Below are 17,332 nucleotides of genomic sequence, written 5' to 3' on the forward strand. Positions count from 1 at the left end.
AAGAGGGCTAGTGTCGGTCGCGAAGTCCTCAGACCCCGAGGCCGCGGTGGATAAAACATCGTCGTCATAGCGTCCACAACCGAAGGAGATGGCGGCGCATGCCTCCGGTGTGGGAAGTAAATCCTCATTAGAGAAGACGACAGGCTCAGTATAAGTTTTATTCTGCAGCAGGGTGGTGGAGAGCGAGCGATGTGGAGAATATTCCAGCGCTGCGCTGTCCACGAAGTCCATATCGCACGTGTCACCCCAGGGCCTCGCCTCGTGCGGTGCCTCGGCAGTCGCAGAGGTGACCTGACGGGGGTTAGACTCGAGGGCGACATTAGAGAATACTTCCACCCTGGAGCGCAGTACTCTGAGCCGCAGGCCATCACAATGGGGACAGGAAGAAAGGCCGCTAAGCGCCGCCTGTGCGTGATGTAAACCAAGACATACTACGCACCTGTCATGAGTGTCCCCCGCCGTGATGTACCTGGTACATGGCTCCTTGCATTTTCGAAAACTCATCGCGTCCGCGAAGAGGAGTTAACACTGCTCGAAGATATCGCTGGAGAACGCGAGATGATAGGGCACAGAAGATTCGCTATTCCTGAAGGAATGAAATCTGAGCGAAATGGCGCGCTGCACCCAGGTATATCATGCGTGCGCATGCGTGGGGTGGTGCTATGCGCCATTTGGCCAATAGGATTGGCGGGATGGTATAGGGCTTCAGACATTCGTCACACCAGAGGTGTTCCCATACGTGGTGACGTCACCGCAGCATCGAAGTGACCTATGATAGGGAAACTGGAATTGTTGAAAGTACAGTGTGTTAAAGTAACGTTATTAACATTTTCATAATATAAAAAATCATAAAAATTGTGCAAAAGCAACTATTTTCAGTATGAGTTTTGAAGTCTGCAGGAGAGCAGTGATGTGTGAACTGGATTTGTTGAAAGTACAGTGTGTTACAGTAATGTTATTAATGTCTTCATAATTAAATAAAATTATACAAATTTTGCAAAAGCAACTATTTTCAATATGAGCAGTGATGTGTGAATTTGGTAACACTACAGTGTGTTTGTTACTGTGAAGTTATTGAGTATATTATTAGTAACCTTTTTCGTGTTTCGCACTTTGCAGACGGTCCCTTGTCTCACAGACGCCAGCGCGTTAGATCCATAGATATCATATAGGTAGACGCCCTGCTAGTTGCATACCTCCGCCATCTTGGATTTCCGGTCTAGCGAGTGTGTGCGTAGATATTTCCGGTTTTGCGGGTCTTGTTATTTACTACAGAAAATGGCGTTTTACACAAGGTGTTTGCAAGATCTGCCAAATATTACTATTAACGATGTCCAACGCATCATTCAAGCCTCCTCTTCTGCACCAAGAAGTAAGCGTGAGAAGGGGTTTAAAATGTATGTATCCAGTTACATCGATAACTACGAAGGTAAGTGAACACTGCAGAAATAAAACTGGTAAATAGTTATAGCCTAGCTAACTGCAACAGCCAGTTATATAGATATTAGTCTAAATAACTAGCTAGGTAATTTCACTATTTACACAGTGTTTTAGTCTGAATGTGCTAACGATGTCATGACATTGTTTTTAGTATCAAACAAAGATCACACAGGAAGAGTGAGCGTCAGGGCTACTTGCTACAGATCTATGAAGAAAAATGAGAAACCACACAACCTTAGAGTCAGTTAAATGTCTCAGCTGTGTTCTGGGGTTTTTATGAGCCTTATCCTAGATTCTGTATAGCTATATATTCTTGTTAAGGAACCTGTTCATACACTGGAAATCTAAATCAACTAGGTAGATGACGGTAATGTTAGCTCCTGAAACATGTTTCTAACATAAGCAAGCAAGATAGTTTATAGGTTTCATTTAACTGTAGCAATAAAATCTCTGAAAAAAATCTCTTTGCCAGAATTCAAAATATTTATTTAGCTCTCATGGAAACCCCGAATGTGGTTGTGACAGCTAATGTTCTCTGTTCAGAGAAGTTTGTTCAGCCTGAACCTGTTCAGTGTTCATTGTCTTACAAACATTTTTAAATATTTGCCTGGTTTCACAGAAAAGGCTTAAGCCTATTCCCAGACTAAAATTCATGTTTAATCTGTCTTAACTGAAAGCAATTTGCAGACATATCTTAAAATATGTCAGTGCCATTGTTTTGTCTCAAGATGCACCTCAGTAATTGTTTTTTCCCTCTCTAAGCCACGTTTATAAAAGCTACTTAATTTTTTTAATTTAACTGAGGTTTAGACCTGGTTTAATCTAAGCCCTGTCTGTGAATCTAGGCCACTAAGCAAGAGGAAGATGAGACTGTGACTACTTGGACAAGGCTCAGTCTGCTTTCATGACCATTTAACACATTCTGATCAGCCACTTCTCAACTTGCTCATCCTTGGTTTTGTTCTGCAAATAATTTGAGATGACATCTTGTCATTGTATAACTGTAACGTTACAATAAATAAATGTTTGTTTTTTGAAGATCGTCTTTGTGGATTCATCCCCTGTTGAGATGTGCAATGCTGAGTGTTCATGTGTGGCTGGAACAGCACTGTGCAATCATACTGTTGCACTTCTTTACCAAACTGCACACTATTCCCAACTGAACCTTACGGCAGTCCCCCCCGTTCTGAGTTGCACTGAGACAGAGCAACGCTGGCACAAGCCAAGAACTATGGTAAGCCTCTGATCATTAAAAACAAAACTTATTAACTTTTCATTAGACATATTTCATAATAATTTAATAATTCTCAGGGTGTGAAACCAGGTAGAGTCGGTGATATGGTGGTAGTATCTACCAAGCCAAAGCAGAGGACTGTTGCTGATGGTGTAAGGTAAGGGGGGTGGTGTGTATCACATTTTGGAGGAATTAGAATTATTTTTTCAACAAATTATATTTTGCAGAATTTGAAACTTAGTGTGTTTAAATAGTACAGGGACATCTTATATGCTGAAGGATCAATTGAATTTTGATTCCTTAAAATTTAATTAATTGCTGCTTCAATCGCTTTATATATATATATATATATATATATATGTAAATCCTTTCTTCACAGGAGCACACTTTACAAAGCAGTGCAAGGAGATTTGCCTGATCAAGACATGCTTAAAGTGTCAGAAATTTACAAGGACTTTTCAACAGACATTGCACCACTCATTACTACCTTGTCTATAAATGCTGACATCGCACTAGTTGATTCTGCTCTTGGAAAAGTCCAAGAAGACAGCCCCATCTCCTTTCACCATCCAGTGCCAGTGAGCCGGACAGTAATTTACCACCCAGATTGCCCTCCTCCACCACTCCTACCTTTAGATGGTTACAGGCTTGAGCCCACCAGCTGCCAGTTTGTTTGCAGTCACCAACAGCAACTACATCTGCAGTCACTGGAGACTACGTTGGACATGGCCAGGAGAATAGAAGCTGCACAAGGAAACAGAGTGACTCTGTGGAGTGGTACAGAGTTAGAAAGCCACGGATCACCTCTTCGCGCTTCAGGGAGGTGTGCCATGTCCGCGGCCAGAGCTCCTCAGAACACCTTGCTGAACGAATTCGGAGAGGAACAGCACAAACAGCAGCAATGAAAAGGGGCCTAGCACTGGAGCCTGTAGCAATTTAGGAGTATTGCAGAACAAAAAACACAAATTTCTGGCCTTGTGGGTTTGTCATCCACCCAGATGTCCCCTGGTTAGGGTCATCACCTGATGGTGTCATTTTTGACCCAACTGAAAGACCCCCATTTGGCCTGCTTGAAATAAAGTGCCCAAATGCAAAAAGCTATGTTGATTGCAGCTATTTAAAGTTACACAGTGGTACCATGCAACTAAAATCACAGCACAGCTACTACTGGCAGGTCCAAGGCCAGCTCTTGATTACTGGAATGGTGTGGTGTGACTTTGTTGTTTTTGCAGAGGATGACATGTTAATTCAGAGAATATATCAAGACAATGAAGTAGCCAGAATCATTAGAGAGAAAGGAGACTACTTCTTTTTTTATTTTTACATGGGAGTATTACACAGGTAATTGTACAGTACATCATTGAACATTAGTTGTTTTAATCACATGTACAGTCCCTTTTGAATAGTCAAACTATGAAAATGTAAATACTTTGGAGATTTCTTAATGACATTAAAAATTTCATATTATATTACAAAGTTTTGAAGTGTTGCATTTTGATTTAAGGGGCAGGGTTGTTTTTGAATACACATGGATTATACAGGTTGATTAAAAACTCAATTAATTCCGAGATGTTAATGTACAATTGGAGAGCTACTGTCCTGCTTATTTCAGCTCCAACCCCAATCAAACACCTGAAGCAGCTAATTAAGGCATTCACAGTTACTTGAAATTTAAAGGCAGAAGTGTTTGATTTGGGTTGGAGCTGAAGTCTGCAGGAAAGTACCTCTCCAGGAGCAGGGCAGTTTAAGGAAGCTGAATGTAAAATAAAAGGTAATATGAGGGTTTAATTTACAAGTTGGCAATTTTCAAACAGCTCTATTTTGTTAGAATGTTCATTTACATACTGTTAAATCTCTCTTCTAGTTAGCTGCAGAAGACACCCCATTTATTTATAATTGAAATTCAGTGAACATTCTAGCAATAAAAAGCTGATTTAAAATGAGCATACATATCTTTTCAAAACTAGCATTACCTTTTCTTCTGACATTCAGCATTTAACTGACCATGACTTCACCAGCGGTCCATTCTGGTAGTTGACCAGAAAGCAAGCTACACTAAACAGCTGGTCAATGCTGCCACATATTGACAATGGTATGGGTTTGTCAAACAGTTTGTTCTCCTTCACCCTCCGGATGCATCTCTCAACATGTACTCGCAGTTGGGCAATGGATTGGGTCTGTTGTACATCCTGCCTGGACATCTGGGAATTATTTGACCGATAAGCAGGTCGGTAAACCTTGCAAGGAACGAGATCATCTACCAAAAAGCCCTTGTCAACCATAATGGCCATGTCTGGTGTGAGGCATTTAATAATTCCTGAAAGTTTGAAAATCTCCCGGTCACTCATAGAGCCTGCATACAGCACTGAAACAAAGGTAATGGCACCATGTGGTGCAATGCCAATCATCGCCTTCAATGTACTGTGTGATTTGTAATTCGAAAACACCTCATTCTGAAGTAGTAGAGAGGAGGGTGTTTGGCAGTACAATTCAGTGCAGTCCAGCACCACTTGAGTGTCAGGGAAGTCTGCAAACTCTGGTGGTAAGAGAGCTCTGACGACTTCTTTTGGTATCCACAGGCGAATTGAACCAAGTAGGTTGTACAGAAAGTGTGTCCAAGTCACAATGATTCGGCTAGCTGTGGTCCGATGAACACCAAAGCGCTCTGCTAGATCCCTGAGAGGCAGACCCACAGACAAGTGCATCAGAAAAAGCAGCAGCTCATCTACTGGTGCAAGTTTCTGTGAAAAATTAATAAAGAGAGTTTAGATACAGATTAATTTGTGATTACACTGTACCACTAAACCTTATTGTAAATTATTTACTATTTACTTACATACCGTTGTTTTTGTTTGGGTCAGCTCATCAAAGCTGTCAGAGGCAGCCCTTGCACTGGTAATTCGCACCATCCTACTTTTTGCAGCAGGCTCCACCAATTTCCAAAAGGCCAAGAAATGCTTGTAAGAAGCAAACCTAAGTATAATATTATTATAAGACAAGGTTAATTATCATGAAAATAATGACATGTATATTCCTTCCATTCTATTGAGATAACTGTTTTTTTTTTTATTAGTGTGCATGTTTGTGACAGAATTGTGTGAGTAAGAGACAGTGAGTGTGTCTACAAGGGGTTTCTGTGACAGAGTGTGTGTCCACGCGCACATGCAGAGAGAGAGAGTGTATGAGATGATTGTTTGCGTGCAAAGAGAGATCTCTCACACACATTTTAATAGAACATAAGAGCTATAAACGCAGACTCACGGTAATAGATAAAAAGGACAATATAAAGAGAAAACATGTGAATGTTATGCTATTCTAACAACATTACCAACCTCGTGTAAAAACGAATATTGTCGTCTGATCCAGCGATGCGGTGTAAACCAAAACGGGACTGTAACTGTACAGTTTCCAACTGATATTGTAGATCTTCCAATTTCCTCTTCAGTTCGTCATAACTCATTGCCATTTCACCTGCCATTACTGATGTTGCTGGAGTGACAGGGTAGTCATGATCAGGTGCCGTTTGTGGTTCACTCATCTCAGATTCAGGCGGAGACGTCTCTTCTGGGACGGAGCATCTTGGTCGACGATCCCAAACATTCTCTCTCGGTGTGGGAAGAGTATAGTTGTTCCATGCAAAAAGAGAGGGAATAACTCCCCTTTTAAGTTTTCTCAGTCCCCCAGGCGTCAAAACAAAATTAGCTCCACAGAAATGAACACTACACACTCTAGTATTTTTTGTAGGACTGAAGTGATCCCTACGGATTTTCGTTAACCACTGAGCACGAACTTCAGCGTCAACAGGGAAAGAATGAAAGCTTATTGCGCTGTTGTACCGAGACGAATTAGTGCACTGAGGTATACAGCAATGTAGGGAAGATGTTCTCTCCTGTCGCTGATAAACGACTTTATTCTTTTTTATTTTAAACATGCTTATTTTTGCTAACGAAGACACAGATCTTCACTTCTTCCCTCACAGTTCTATACGACCGGAAATAAGTATGCACACACTTGCGCCCCGGAAGTTAAAGGGCGCCATCTTGTGCAACGAACCAATTTGCGGCCGCCATCTTGAACCGGTCGTACTCATAGTTTCGTTGCGTAGCAGCAGTTAAGATACCAGAGCACTATGCAGTATTTTCCTGTTCTGATCGGCGGACCATCGCAAGTACGGCTCGGGATTACTTTTCACAAGTAAGATTTAACATTACTGTTGTACTATTGGTTGTAGTTTGTCCTTAAATCCAGAGAATTAAGAAGTAGCAAGGAACTTTGATAGTACTGTAACATTACTTAAATCGTAGCTAGTTAACGTTAGTTAGACTATGTATATCCCTCCCTCAACTCAAGTATTTCTCACATAACTTACTATTACTATTCAGATCAGAAAGAAGTTCGAAAAAGCACTTGTTAGATGCACGAAACTTACTTTTAGCGTTAGGTAACGTTAAGTTACGGTGCCCGTAACGTGGCTTGTTTGGTTTACTTAGTTTTGTCGTGGCCACGAAATAATAACTTGTGGGAACGTGATGATATGTCGTGGCCACGAGATTTGTGGGAACGTCATATTGTGTCGTGGCCACAAGGTCATTTTGTCGAGGTAACGACATCCTCATGTCGTGGCCTCGAGATGCTATGTTGAGGGAACGACATGTTTTTCTCGTGGCCACGATCTTAATGCGTAAACAAACCTGTGTGACCATAGCAATCAGATAATCAGAGATGGATTCATTTATATTTTATTTAGAATTTAGTAATTATTACATTACCATACGCTTTGGCTACCGGGCTGTATTACATGTGATCGTCGGCATTCAAATGAAGTTTATCATAAATAAATATTACATAAAGTGCATAATAAAATATAAAAACTTTTTTTTTATCCATCCTACAGTCTTGCAAGTCCATTAACTGAAAGTCTTTCCCCCGTAATATGTGTACATTATTATTATTATTATTAACTTATTATTATTGGTTATATTTTTTTATTTCGTTTATATTCTTTTCTCTTTTTTGCTTCAATTTCGATCCCTTAACATTCTGAATACTTTTGTAAATAATAGAGTACCGTAGATGCTCGACATTAACATAAAATGTCATAAATGCATAAAATGTAAATATGAATGAATCCATCTCTGATAATCCCGGGTTGCTATGGTCACGCAGGTTTGTTTACGCATTAAGATCGTGGCCACGAGAAAAACATGTCGTTCCCTCAACATAAGAAGTCGTGGCCACGAGAAATGGATGTTGTTCCCTCAACATAGCATCTCGAGGCCACGACATGAGGATGTCGTTACCTCGACAAAATGATCTTGTGGCCACGACATAATATGACGTTCCCACGAGTTAATATGACGTTCCCACAAATTAATATCTCATGGCCACGACATATTATCACATTCCCACAAGTTATTATTTCGTGGCCACGATAAACCTTACGGGCACCGTAGAAAATATGTAATTTTGTGTTTTTTTCCAAATCAGTGACATCATTTATGAACTTGGTAATTAAAGAGTTAAAAAAAATTTTAACATTTGGTAGTTTTGATCAGAACTGAGGTTGATTAATAGATTTATGCAAAAAAAAAAAAATTTTTTTTTTGAGAAGTTTTTGAGGGTTATGGAGTGAGTTTTGGTTCTTTATTACATGCGAGAAAATAAAAGATCTGAGAGTAAAAAAAAAGTTTGAGAGAAAAATTTATCACACTGATAGCAAAAAAACATTTCATGAGAGAAAAAAGAATATTTGAGAGAAAAAGTTTTCATGCCAATAGCAAAAAATAATAATATTTGAGACTAAAAAAAGTTTTGAGAGAAAGTATTTTCTCATAGAACATAAAAAAGATACATTTGAAATTTTTAAAAAATTATTTCTGAGAAAAAAAATCTCTCTCAAAATACTTTGAAAAAAACTCTCAAATATATATTTTTTGCTATCAGGGTGAAAATATTTTCTCTAAAAAAAAGTGTTTCTCTCGAAACGCTTTTCTTTGCTCTTGATGCAATTCCTTGCTCTCGTGTCAGGATTTTGCTTTCACTGTGAGAATTGTGTCATGGGCGGGGCCACGTTCCTATTGGCCAGTCGGGTGAGCATTGTCTTGTCTTGGGAGTCGAACTGAATCATTACACCATTGTTCGGTTCACCTGCATAGATGCCGGCCGCCTCTGCCTTATGGCTAGTTAAGTTGAGCAGTGAGCACGGACACTCCAATGTTTGGGTAAGATGATGACACACAGCTGGCTGAGCAAGTTCAGTATCACTGAAGATTAAACATTAAAAAATAGCACTCATATTCATGAATGAATGTGTATTATATTATTTGCTTGCTAATCGCTAGTAAAGCTAACCAGCCATCATGCTAGGTAAACTTGCAAACTCACCTGGTTTATACTATGTTTAAATCAAATGCCAAATTAATGTTTTGATTTCGATAGTTTCACGCCTTATTTAGTGAGTAGTTTCTACCTTTGCACTTGCTAGCCTCAAAGCACCTGAAGAGTAACATCTCGGTTACGTATGTAACCTTGGTTCCCTGAATAGTGCGAAGCGAGTCCGCGCGCCTCATAGGCCAAAGAAATTGCCTCCACCAGCCAATGGGACATGCGCTGCTTTGTAACCGCATGGCCCTTACTTTTATGTCCAAAGCAGACAAACAGCTGGTCAGATTCACGCCAAGGGGCTGTACGATCCACATAAGTCTTTAAAGCTCTCACAGGGCAAAGACTTAGATCTCCTGACCCAGCCTCAGCAGGTGAAAAAGCTTCCAGAACCACTTGCTGAAAGCGAAAGGGGTTAGATGCGACCTTAGGAACATAGTTAGGCCTGGGCCGCAGCAGCACCTTCACAGAGCCCGGTGCAAATTCCATGCATGAGGGTGAAACAGAAAGAGCCTGTAAATCCCCAACTCTCTTGAGGGAGGATAAAGCCATGAGAAGAAGTGTCTTCAGTGTCAGGAATTTATCCGATACGGTCTCCAAGGGCTCAAACGGATGCCATGATAAACCTAGCAACACAATGGATAAATCCCATGAAGGAACTCGCACAGGGCGGAAAGGCCTCAGCCGTCGCGCACCCTGTATGAAACGAGAAACTAATGGATGACGCCCCACAGAGGCACCGCCTATGTATTCGTGGTAAGCTGAAATGGCTGCCACGTAAACCTTTAAAGTGGCTGGTGTAACACCATCCGAAAAACGCTCCTGGAGGAACTCCAGCACTGAAGCCACTGGGCAGTAAACTGGATCCACATTATGATTGCCACACCAGGCTGTAAACAGTCTCCACTTGAAAGCATATAAGCGTCTCGTAGAAGCTGCTCTAGAATTCAATATAGTCTCAGTGGTTTCAACAGAAAGACCGGGACATACTAATGCACTCCGCTCAATGGCCACGCCCACAGTTTCCACAGATCTGGCCTCGGGTGCCAAATCAGCCCCTGTGCTTGTGATAATAAATCCTGTCTGAGGGGAATCTCCCACGGAGAGCCCGCTAGCAGACTGATCAGATCCGCAAACCACGGCTGCGTGTGCCATCGCGGAGCCACCAGCAGCAGCTGTTCCACTCTCTCCCGCCGTATTCTGCATAATACCGTTGGGATCAAACGAATCGGAGGAAAAGCATACAGACTGGTCCTGGGCCAGCTGTGAGCTAACGCATCCACGCCCAGGGGCGATGGGGAGCGTAGGGAGAACCATAGCGGGCAATGCGTAGTCATGCTCGACGCGAATAAATCCACTTTCGCTTTGCCGAATATCCACCATAAAAGATCCACCGTCTGGGGGTGTAATCGCCATTCTCCCTGTTCCAGAGCCTGTCTGGATAGCAAGTCCGCTCCGAAATTCAATCGTCCGGGAACATGAATGGCCCGGATCGACAGAAATTTGTCCCGAGACCACAGAAGAACATGCCTCGCCAGCCTGCACAGGGGGCGAGAGTGCAATCCTCCTTGATGGTTCAGATAAGACACAACCGCTGTGTTGTCTGATCTGAGCAGCACATGACGGCCGATCAGCAGATCCGTGAAATACTGGAGAGCCAGAAAAACTGCCAGTAATTCCAGTCTGTTTATGTGCCAGCCGCTGTCCATACTCCGTGGGCTGGTCGCCCTCGACACACAGCTCCCCAACCAGTCAAAGACGCGTCTGTCGTGACAGTCTCTCGGAAAGCATATATTCCCAGTCGAACTCCTGACAGGAGAAATTCGGTTGACATCCAAAATTTTAGCGACATCACACACCGCCGTGTCACCGAAATCGTGCGATGCGGGAGACAACGGGGTGAAATATTCCGCCTTTTCGCCCACCACTGAAAGGGGCGCATTTGAAGCAATCCCAGACGAATCACGGGGGATGCTGCTGCCATTAGACCCAAGAGCCTGAGGCACAATCTCACGGTCACCCTGCAACCCGCTTTGAAGTGCCACACGCATGACGCAATCGACTGAGCGCGCGGGAGAGAAAGCTTCGCTGTCATCGCGCGCGAGTCCAGATCTATTCCCAGAAAAGTTATCCGTTGAGAGGGAGTTAAAACACTTTTCTTGAAATTTGTGCGTAAGCCCAGGCTGTTTAAATGATTCAGCACAAGATCTCGGTGAGACTGTGCTTGAGTCCGCGATTGCGCTAGCACCAGCCAATCGTCCAAATAATTCAACACACGAACGCCCTGGAGCCGCAACGGGGCCAGAGCTGCGTCCATGCATTTTGAGAAAGTACGGGGCGCTAAAGCCAAGCCAAAGGGAAGAACGCGGTACTGATACGCTTTGCCCTCTAAAGCGAATCTGAGGAACTTCCTGTGTCTCTTGATGATCTGAATATGGAAATACGCATCCTTCAGATCGATCGTAATAAACCAATCGTTTGGTCGGATCTGAGACAGAATAGATTTCACCGTCAACATCTTGAATTTGCTCGGTCTGAGTGCAAGATTCAGACGGCGTAAATCCAGAATGGGCCGTAATCCGCCGTCTTTTTTCGGTACCACGAAATAACGGCTGTAAAAACCTGTCTCCATCTGAGAGGGGTGTACTTCTTCTATAGCCCCTTTGCTCAGCAGAGCTGACATTTCCTGTCGCAGCACCGCCATTTCCGTAGACTTCACCGTAGTGGAAAGAATTCCGCGGAAAGGAGGCGGGCCTTTCCGAAACTGAATGGTGTATCCGTGACAAACCGTGCGTAACACCCATTGAGAAATGCCGGGCAAGCGTTCCCACGCGGCCCGAAACTATATTAGCGGTTTCAAAACTTCCGCTCCCTGCAACGCTGTCATACGCGTTAAAACGACCGGACACGAAAAACCTGTGGTGTTCGCGCACCGGGGGGTATGCGCCAGAGTCGTTGCGTTCCGTTGAGTATAATCCTGAAACGTGTCCACGGCAGGAATTAGGCCAACAGATGGAACATCGGGCTCTGCTGCTAGCGAAAAAGCGGCGGCTGCGCGAGCCGTCATAAACGGGCCGTTTGTGTAGGGTCCTTGAGTCGTCCCTCGAACTCCGAAAGCAGGATTGCGCAGAGTGTCTGAGGGAGCGTCTGTCATTACAGCTCGATCCAATGCTGCTCGAGGCGCTGTTTGCGGCGAGACAGTCAATGTTTGAGCATGGGGACTGCAATGAGAGTGTAGGATGCGCGAAAGCGGTCCGACAGCGCTCTCTAGCGGAGGGCACAGTCCCTGGCAAGCAGCAAAAAGATCAGGAGCTGCTATTCGGTACCTGAGAACGAGAGGCTTTAGCCGTCGAGGTCAGGTTCAATCTTTTACGTTGACGCTGGTGCGCCGGAGGAAAAACCCTAGGGCCCCAATCCTTAGGAGGAGGCGCCATAGGTGTGGGCTCCTCTCGAGAGGCTGCTCGCTGGCGGTGAGAGGAGGTTGAGCGAGAACGCGCGGGCGCTTGCCGGCGTTCAACCTCCCTGGGTCTGCGGGGAATCAGCTGGCGGAAAGCGGCTGATTGCTGTTTCGCTGCCCTGAACTTCTCCACTACTGACGTGACAGCCTCACCGAACAACCCATCCCTGGAGACAGGGGCATCCATAAGGAAAGATTTATCCTTCTCCTTAATATCGGTGAGATTAAGCCAGAGGTGGCGCTCAACCAAAATCAAACCGGCCATAGTACGGCCCACTGCACGAGCGGTATGTTTGGTAGCACGTAGCGCCAAATCCGTAGCTCTGCGAAGTTCTTTCACTGCCTCCGGTGTGATGCCCTCACCTTCATCCAATTCCTTCAATAACTCCGCTTGGTAGGCCTGAAGGACCGCCATAGAGTGGAGTGAAGCAGCCGCTTGACCAGCCGCCATGTAGGATTTACCCACCAAACTAGACGTGACTCGACACGCCTTCGAAGGAAGAAGGGGGCGAGACTTCCATGCCGCGGCCGAACTAGGCGCAAGGTGTTCGGCGAGAGTCTCTTCCACCGGGGGCATCATAGTGTAGCCATGGTTCGCCATATCAGAAACGGTGGCGAAATCCGCGGCCGCAGCATTAGTGATCCGCGCCGAAAACGGCTGTTTCCAGGACCTCGAAACCTCCTGGTGGAGGTCCGGGAAAAAAGGTAAAGGCCTCCGGGGCTGTGTAGGTGTCCGACTAGTTAGAAAACGGTCATCCAGCTTAGAAGAAGGTTGGGCCTCGGCCTTGTCAACCTCCCAGTCTAGCCCCAATTTACCCACCGCACGAGAAACCACATCCAACAGCTCACTGTAGGAGGGGGAAACACGCCTCTCCTGTCCGCTAGGAGAAAGAGGGCTAGTGTCGGTCGCGAAGTCCTCATACCCCGAGGCCGCGGTGGATAAAACATCGTCGTCATAGCGTCCACAACCGAAGGAGATGGCGGCGCATGCCTCCGGTGTGGGAAGTAAATCCTCATTAGAGAAGACGACAGGCTCAGTATAAGTTCTATTCTGCAGCAGGGTAGGGGAGAGCGAGCGATGTGGAGAATATTCCAGCGCTGCGCTGTCCACGAAGTCCATGTCACACGTGTCACCCCAGGCCCTCGCCTCGTGCGGTGCCTCGGCAGTCGCAGAGGTGACCTGACGGGGGTTAGACTCGAGGGCGACATTAGAGAATACTTCCACCCTAGAGCGCAGTACTCTGAGCCGCAGGCCATCACAATGGGGAAAGGAAGAAAGGCCGCTAAGCGCCGCCTGTGCGTGATGTAAACCAAGACATACTACGCACCTGTCATGAGTGTCCCCCGCCGTGATGTACCTGGTACATGGCTCCTTGCATTTGCGAAAACTCATCGCGTCCGCGAAGAGGAGTTAACACTGCTCGAAGAGATCGCTGGAGAACGCGAGATGATAGGGCACAGATGATTCGCTATTCCTGAAGGAATGAAATCTGAGCGAAATGGCGCGCTGCACCCAGGTATAGCATGCGTGCGCATGCGTAGGGTGGTGCTATGCGCCATTTGGCCAATAGGATTGGCGGGATGGTATATGGCTTCAGACATTCGTCACACCGGAGGTGTTCCCATACGTGGTGACGTCACCGCAGCATCGAAGTGACCTATGATAGGGAACTGCTTGTTCATACAACCTCCCGTACAACTTTCAACTAACGTTAGTATGCATGAAAGGTGGCAACCCTACAACTAGCTAACGTTAGACAATGATTGACATACCGTTTGAAAATTTAAAAGAAAAAATAATTACCATGACAGTACAGGCACAAACATATTTGTGGGTTGCTAATGTAAGAGTTAAGCCCGACAATCGGACGGGACTAGTTTTACAGGGGGTCGTTAGAGAAATCTGCGTTTCACAGACGTACTTGGTGATTTTAATCCCGTCCGAATCTGCCACGTCTGTGTTTTTCTCACACAACCTCTGTGATAATTCCAGAGCAAATTACCTACTGTTTTTCAGCAAACTCAGTGATCCTCTGAGAAAACTAATCCTGTCCGAATGCGAATGTCTGTGATTGCCGGTGATATTTTATTTCACAACGCGTTTCCTTGTGTGTTTTGGCCAACGCGAATTATGCTCTTACCGCGCGGGTGTTTGATATATTTGCTTAGCGGCAAATAAATTATAATAAAAAAATAATACAAATAATAAAATCAAGAGCAAGATCGCGTAAACTGTAAATACCGGCTATTGTAATATCAGCATCAGATAAGATTACTCGCGTTCATTTATATACTCAGTTACATAATGTTTTAATTACATTTAATAAAAAAAAGGAAAACGAGTTAAACTAAAGGAACCACACATTAACATGGTTTTGCTATACTAGCCATTTAGTATTTATTGTGTAATAATACTAAGGCAATCATTCCGAATGAATGCAATGCACGCACACAGAGCGCGTGATCTCTGTGACGCCCAGATGCACAAATCAGACCCTCCCACCTCTGTAATAAACACGGAGATGTTAGTCCCGTCCGAATTGGTACATGAAAATCACAGACGTCAGGTGGTAAGAATCGAAACTCAAACGTATAGAAAACTAGTCCCGTCCGAATAGTGCTTTAGTCCTAGACCTGCAATTTACCTTGTCAGCTCTAGACCTCGGCTAGATGGTAAAAAATATTTAGAATAAGCCCCGTGTAGCTGAGTTTGTGAGCTATACATGCAGTGTAGCTAAACATGTAGTGCAACAACCATACAAAGACTATTTTAAACAAAACTAGGTGGGACACTTTCAAACGGTATATTAATCACTGCTCACTACTCACTAAATAAGGCGTGAAACTATCGAAATCAAAACATTAATTTGGCATTTGATTTAAACATAGTATAAACCAGGTGAGTTTGCAAGTTTACCTAGCATGATGGCTGGTTAGCTTTACTAGCGATTAGCAAGCAAATAATATAATACACATTCATTCATGAATATGAGTGCTATTTTTTAATGTTTAATCTTCAGTGATACTGAACTTGCTCAGCCAGCTGTGTCATCATCTTACCCAAACATTGGAGTGTCCGTGCTCACTGCTCAACTTAACTAGCCATAAGGCAGAGGCGGCCGGCATCTATGCAGGTGAACCGAACAATGGTGTAATGATTCAGTTCGACTCCCAAGACAAGACAATGCTCACCCGACTGGCCAATAGGAACGTGGCCCCGCCCATGACACAATTCTCACAGTGAAAGCAAAATCCTGACACGAGAGCAAGAAATTGCATCAAGAGCCAAGAAAAGCGTTTCGAGAGAAACACTTTTTTTTTTTAGAGAAAATATTTTCACACTGATAGCAAAAAATATATATTTGAGAGTTTTTTTCAAAGTATTTTGAGAGAGATTTTTTTTCTCAGAAATAATTTAAAAAAATTCAAATGTATATTTTTTTATGTTCTATGAGAAAATACTTTCTCTCAAACCTTTTTTTAGTCTCAAATATAATTATTGTTTGCTATTGGCATAAAAACTTTTTCTCTCAAATATTCTTTTTTTCTCTCATGAAATATTTTTTTGCTATCAGTGTGATAACTTTTTCTCTCAAACTTTTTTTTTCTCTCAGATCTTTTATTTTCTCGCATGTAATAAAGAACCAAAACTCACTCCATAGGGGGTGAAATGCTCGTTTTCACTCAATATCCTGTTAATCTTGAGTATATAGAGTAGTACTGCATCCTTCATAACTCGAAAAAGTCTTTAGCTTTATTATATTCATAAGAGAAAGATAGTCTGTACCGATTTTTCCCGGAAAAACACGACCAGCTGGAGGCGTGACGTGTGGGCGGAGCTAAAGAATCATGAGTGCCAGTTGGCTTTTGCGTTGAGAGCTGTGACACAGATCCAGAGGCTGAAATTTTAAAGGCCATGTTGCAGGTTAAACACCACTTTCGATTAATGGGTACATAAATCACTCAAGATATGCATATCATTTTTAAAATGTCTCAAAAATGGGCTTAAAGACCTATTTTTTTAGTTTTTGGTATAAACGTTTTTTTACGCAACTCGGTGATGACGTCATGTTGGGGAGAAGTGGAGGAAAGGTAGCCTCAGTCTAGTATGATGCAGCGTTTCAGGCAGTGGCGTAGCCAGGGGAGGGGCCATGGGGGCACTGGCCCCTCCTGAAAACTGATTGGCCCCCCAGTGTGCCCCCACATTTCTACTTGTCTGTCACTCACAAATTCAAATTATAATCTTTCAGTTTAGTAAATAACTCATGATTGAGTCGCGATGCTTCTCAACGAGGACTAAGAATAGCGAGCTGCTGTTTTCCAAAAAAAAAGCACCTATTTTAAATAGCTTATGTTTTTCGATTAGCGAGTTGTTGCAGTGCAAGAAGTGTTTGGTACTAACGTTAACGTCTTTCGGTGTTAGACAGACCAGGTTCGATGACGATGTTATCTCCTAGCAGACCAAGATGCTAATCATTATATTTACTATGCTCCTCTGATGCTGAATTTAAAAGGGGTTTACTGCGTTACGATTTCGGCCGAACGAGCCGATATAGGCAACAACGCAATTTAAAGCAATGGTTTAAAAAAAAAAACTATAATAGCAATTCTAATAAAGTCATTATTGAATCATGCAGTCGATTAGCGACTTTTTTCACTCAAGTGAGGTGACGAAACAAATCGTGTAATGTTTATCTAACGCTCCACACTTGAGACTTTTTTTTTTTTAAGTCTATATGGGTGAGACACATGCAGAGGTGGGTAGTAACATTTACTTCGTTACATTTACTTGAGTAATTTTTCGGGGTAACTAATACTTT

At 43.5% G+C, this 17,332-nt stretch overlaps 2 protein-coding genes across 2 annotated transcripts; one reads left to right on the plus strand and one right to left on the minus strand.

Annotated features, from left to right (window-relative positions):
* Nucleotides 1–1,267: 1,267 nt before the first annotated feature.
* On the plus strand, nucleotides 1,268–4,663 carry LOC113066826 (uncharacterized). The gene is made up of 4 exons (XM_026238877.1): nucleotides 1,268–1,429; nucleotides 2,480–2,674; nucleotides 2,752–2,831; nucleotides 3,054–4,663. Exons 1-4 carry the CDS (start codon nucleotides 1,331–1,333, stop codon nucleotides 3,577–3,579), a joined length of 900 nt encoding a protein of 299 aa, XP_026094662.1. The 5' UTR covers nucleotides 1,268–1,330; the 3' UTR covers nucleotides 3,580–4,663.
* Nucleotides 4,662–7,107, minus strand: LOC113066825 (uncharacterized). Its single transcript, XM_026238875.1, has 3 exons — nucleotides 6,007–7,107; nucleotides 5,515–5,647; nucleotides 4,662–5,415 (listed from the first exon to the last, which is right to left on the minus strand). Exons 1-3 carry the CDS (start codon nucleotides 6,603–6,605, stop codon nucleotides 4,663–4,665), a joined length of 1,485 nt encoding a protein of 494 aa, XP_026094660.1. The 5' UTR covers nucleotides 6,606–7,107; the 3' UTR covers nucleotide 4,662.
* Between the last annotated feature and the right edge of the window lie 10,225 nt (nucleotides 7,108–17,332).

This window comes from Carassius auratus, chromosome 50 (genome assembly GCF_003368295.1).
Source record: "Carassius auratus strain Wakin chromosome 50, ASM336829v1, whole genome shotgun sequence".
NCBI lineage: Eukaryota > Metazoa > Chordata > Actinopteri > Cypriniformes > Cyprinidae > Carassius > Carassius auratus.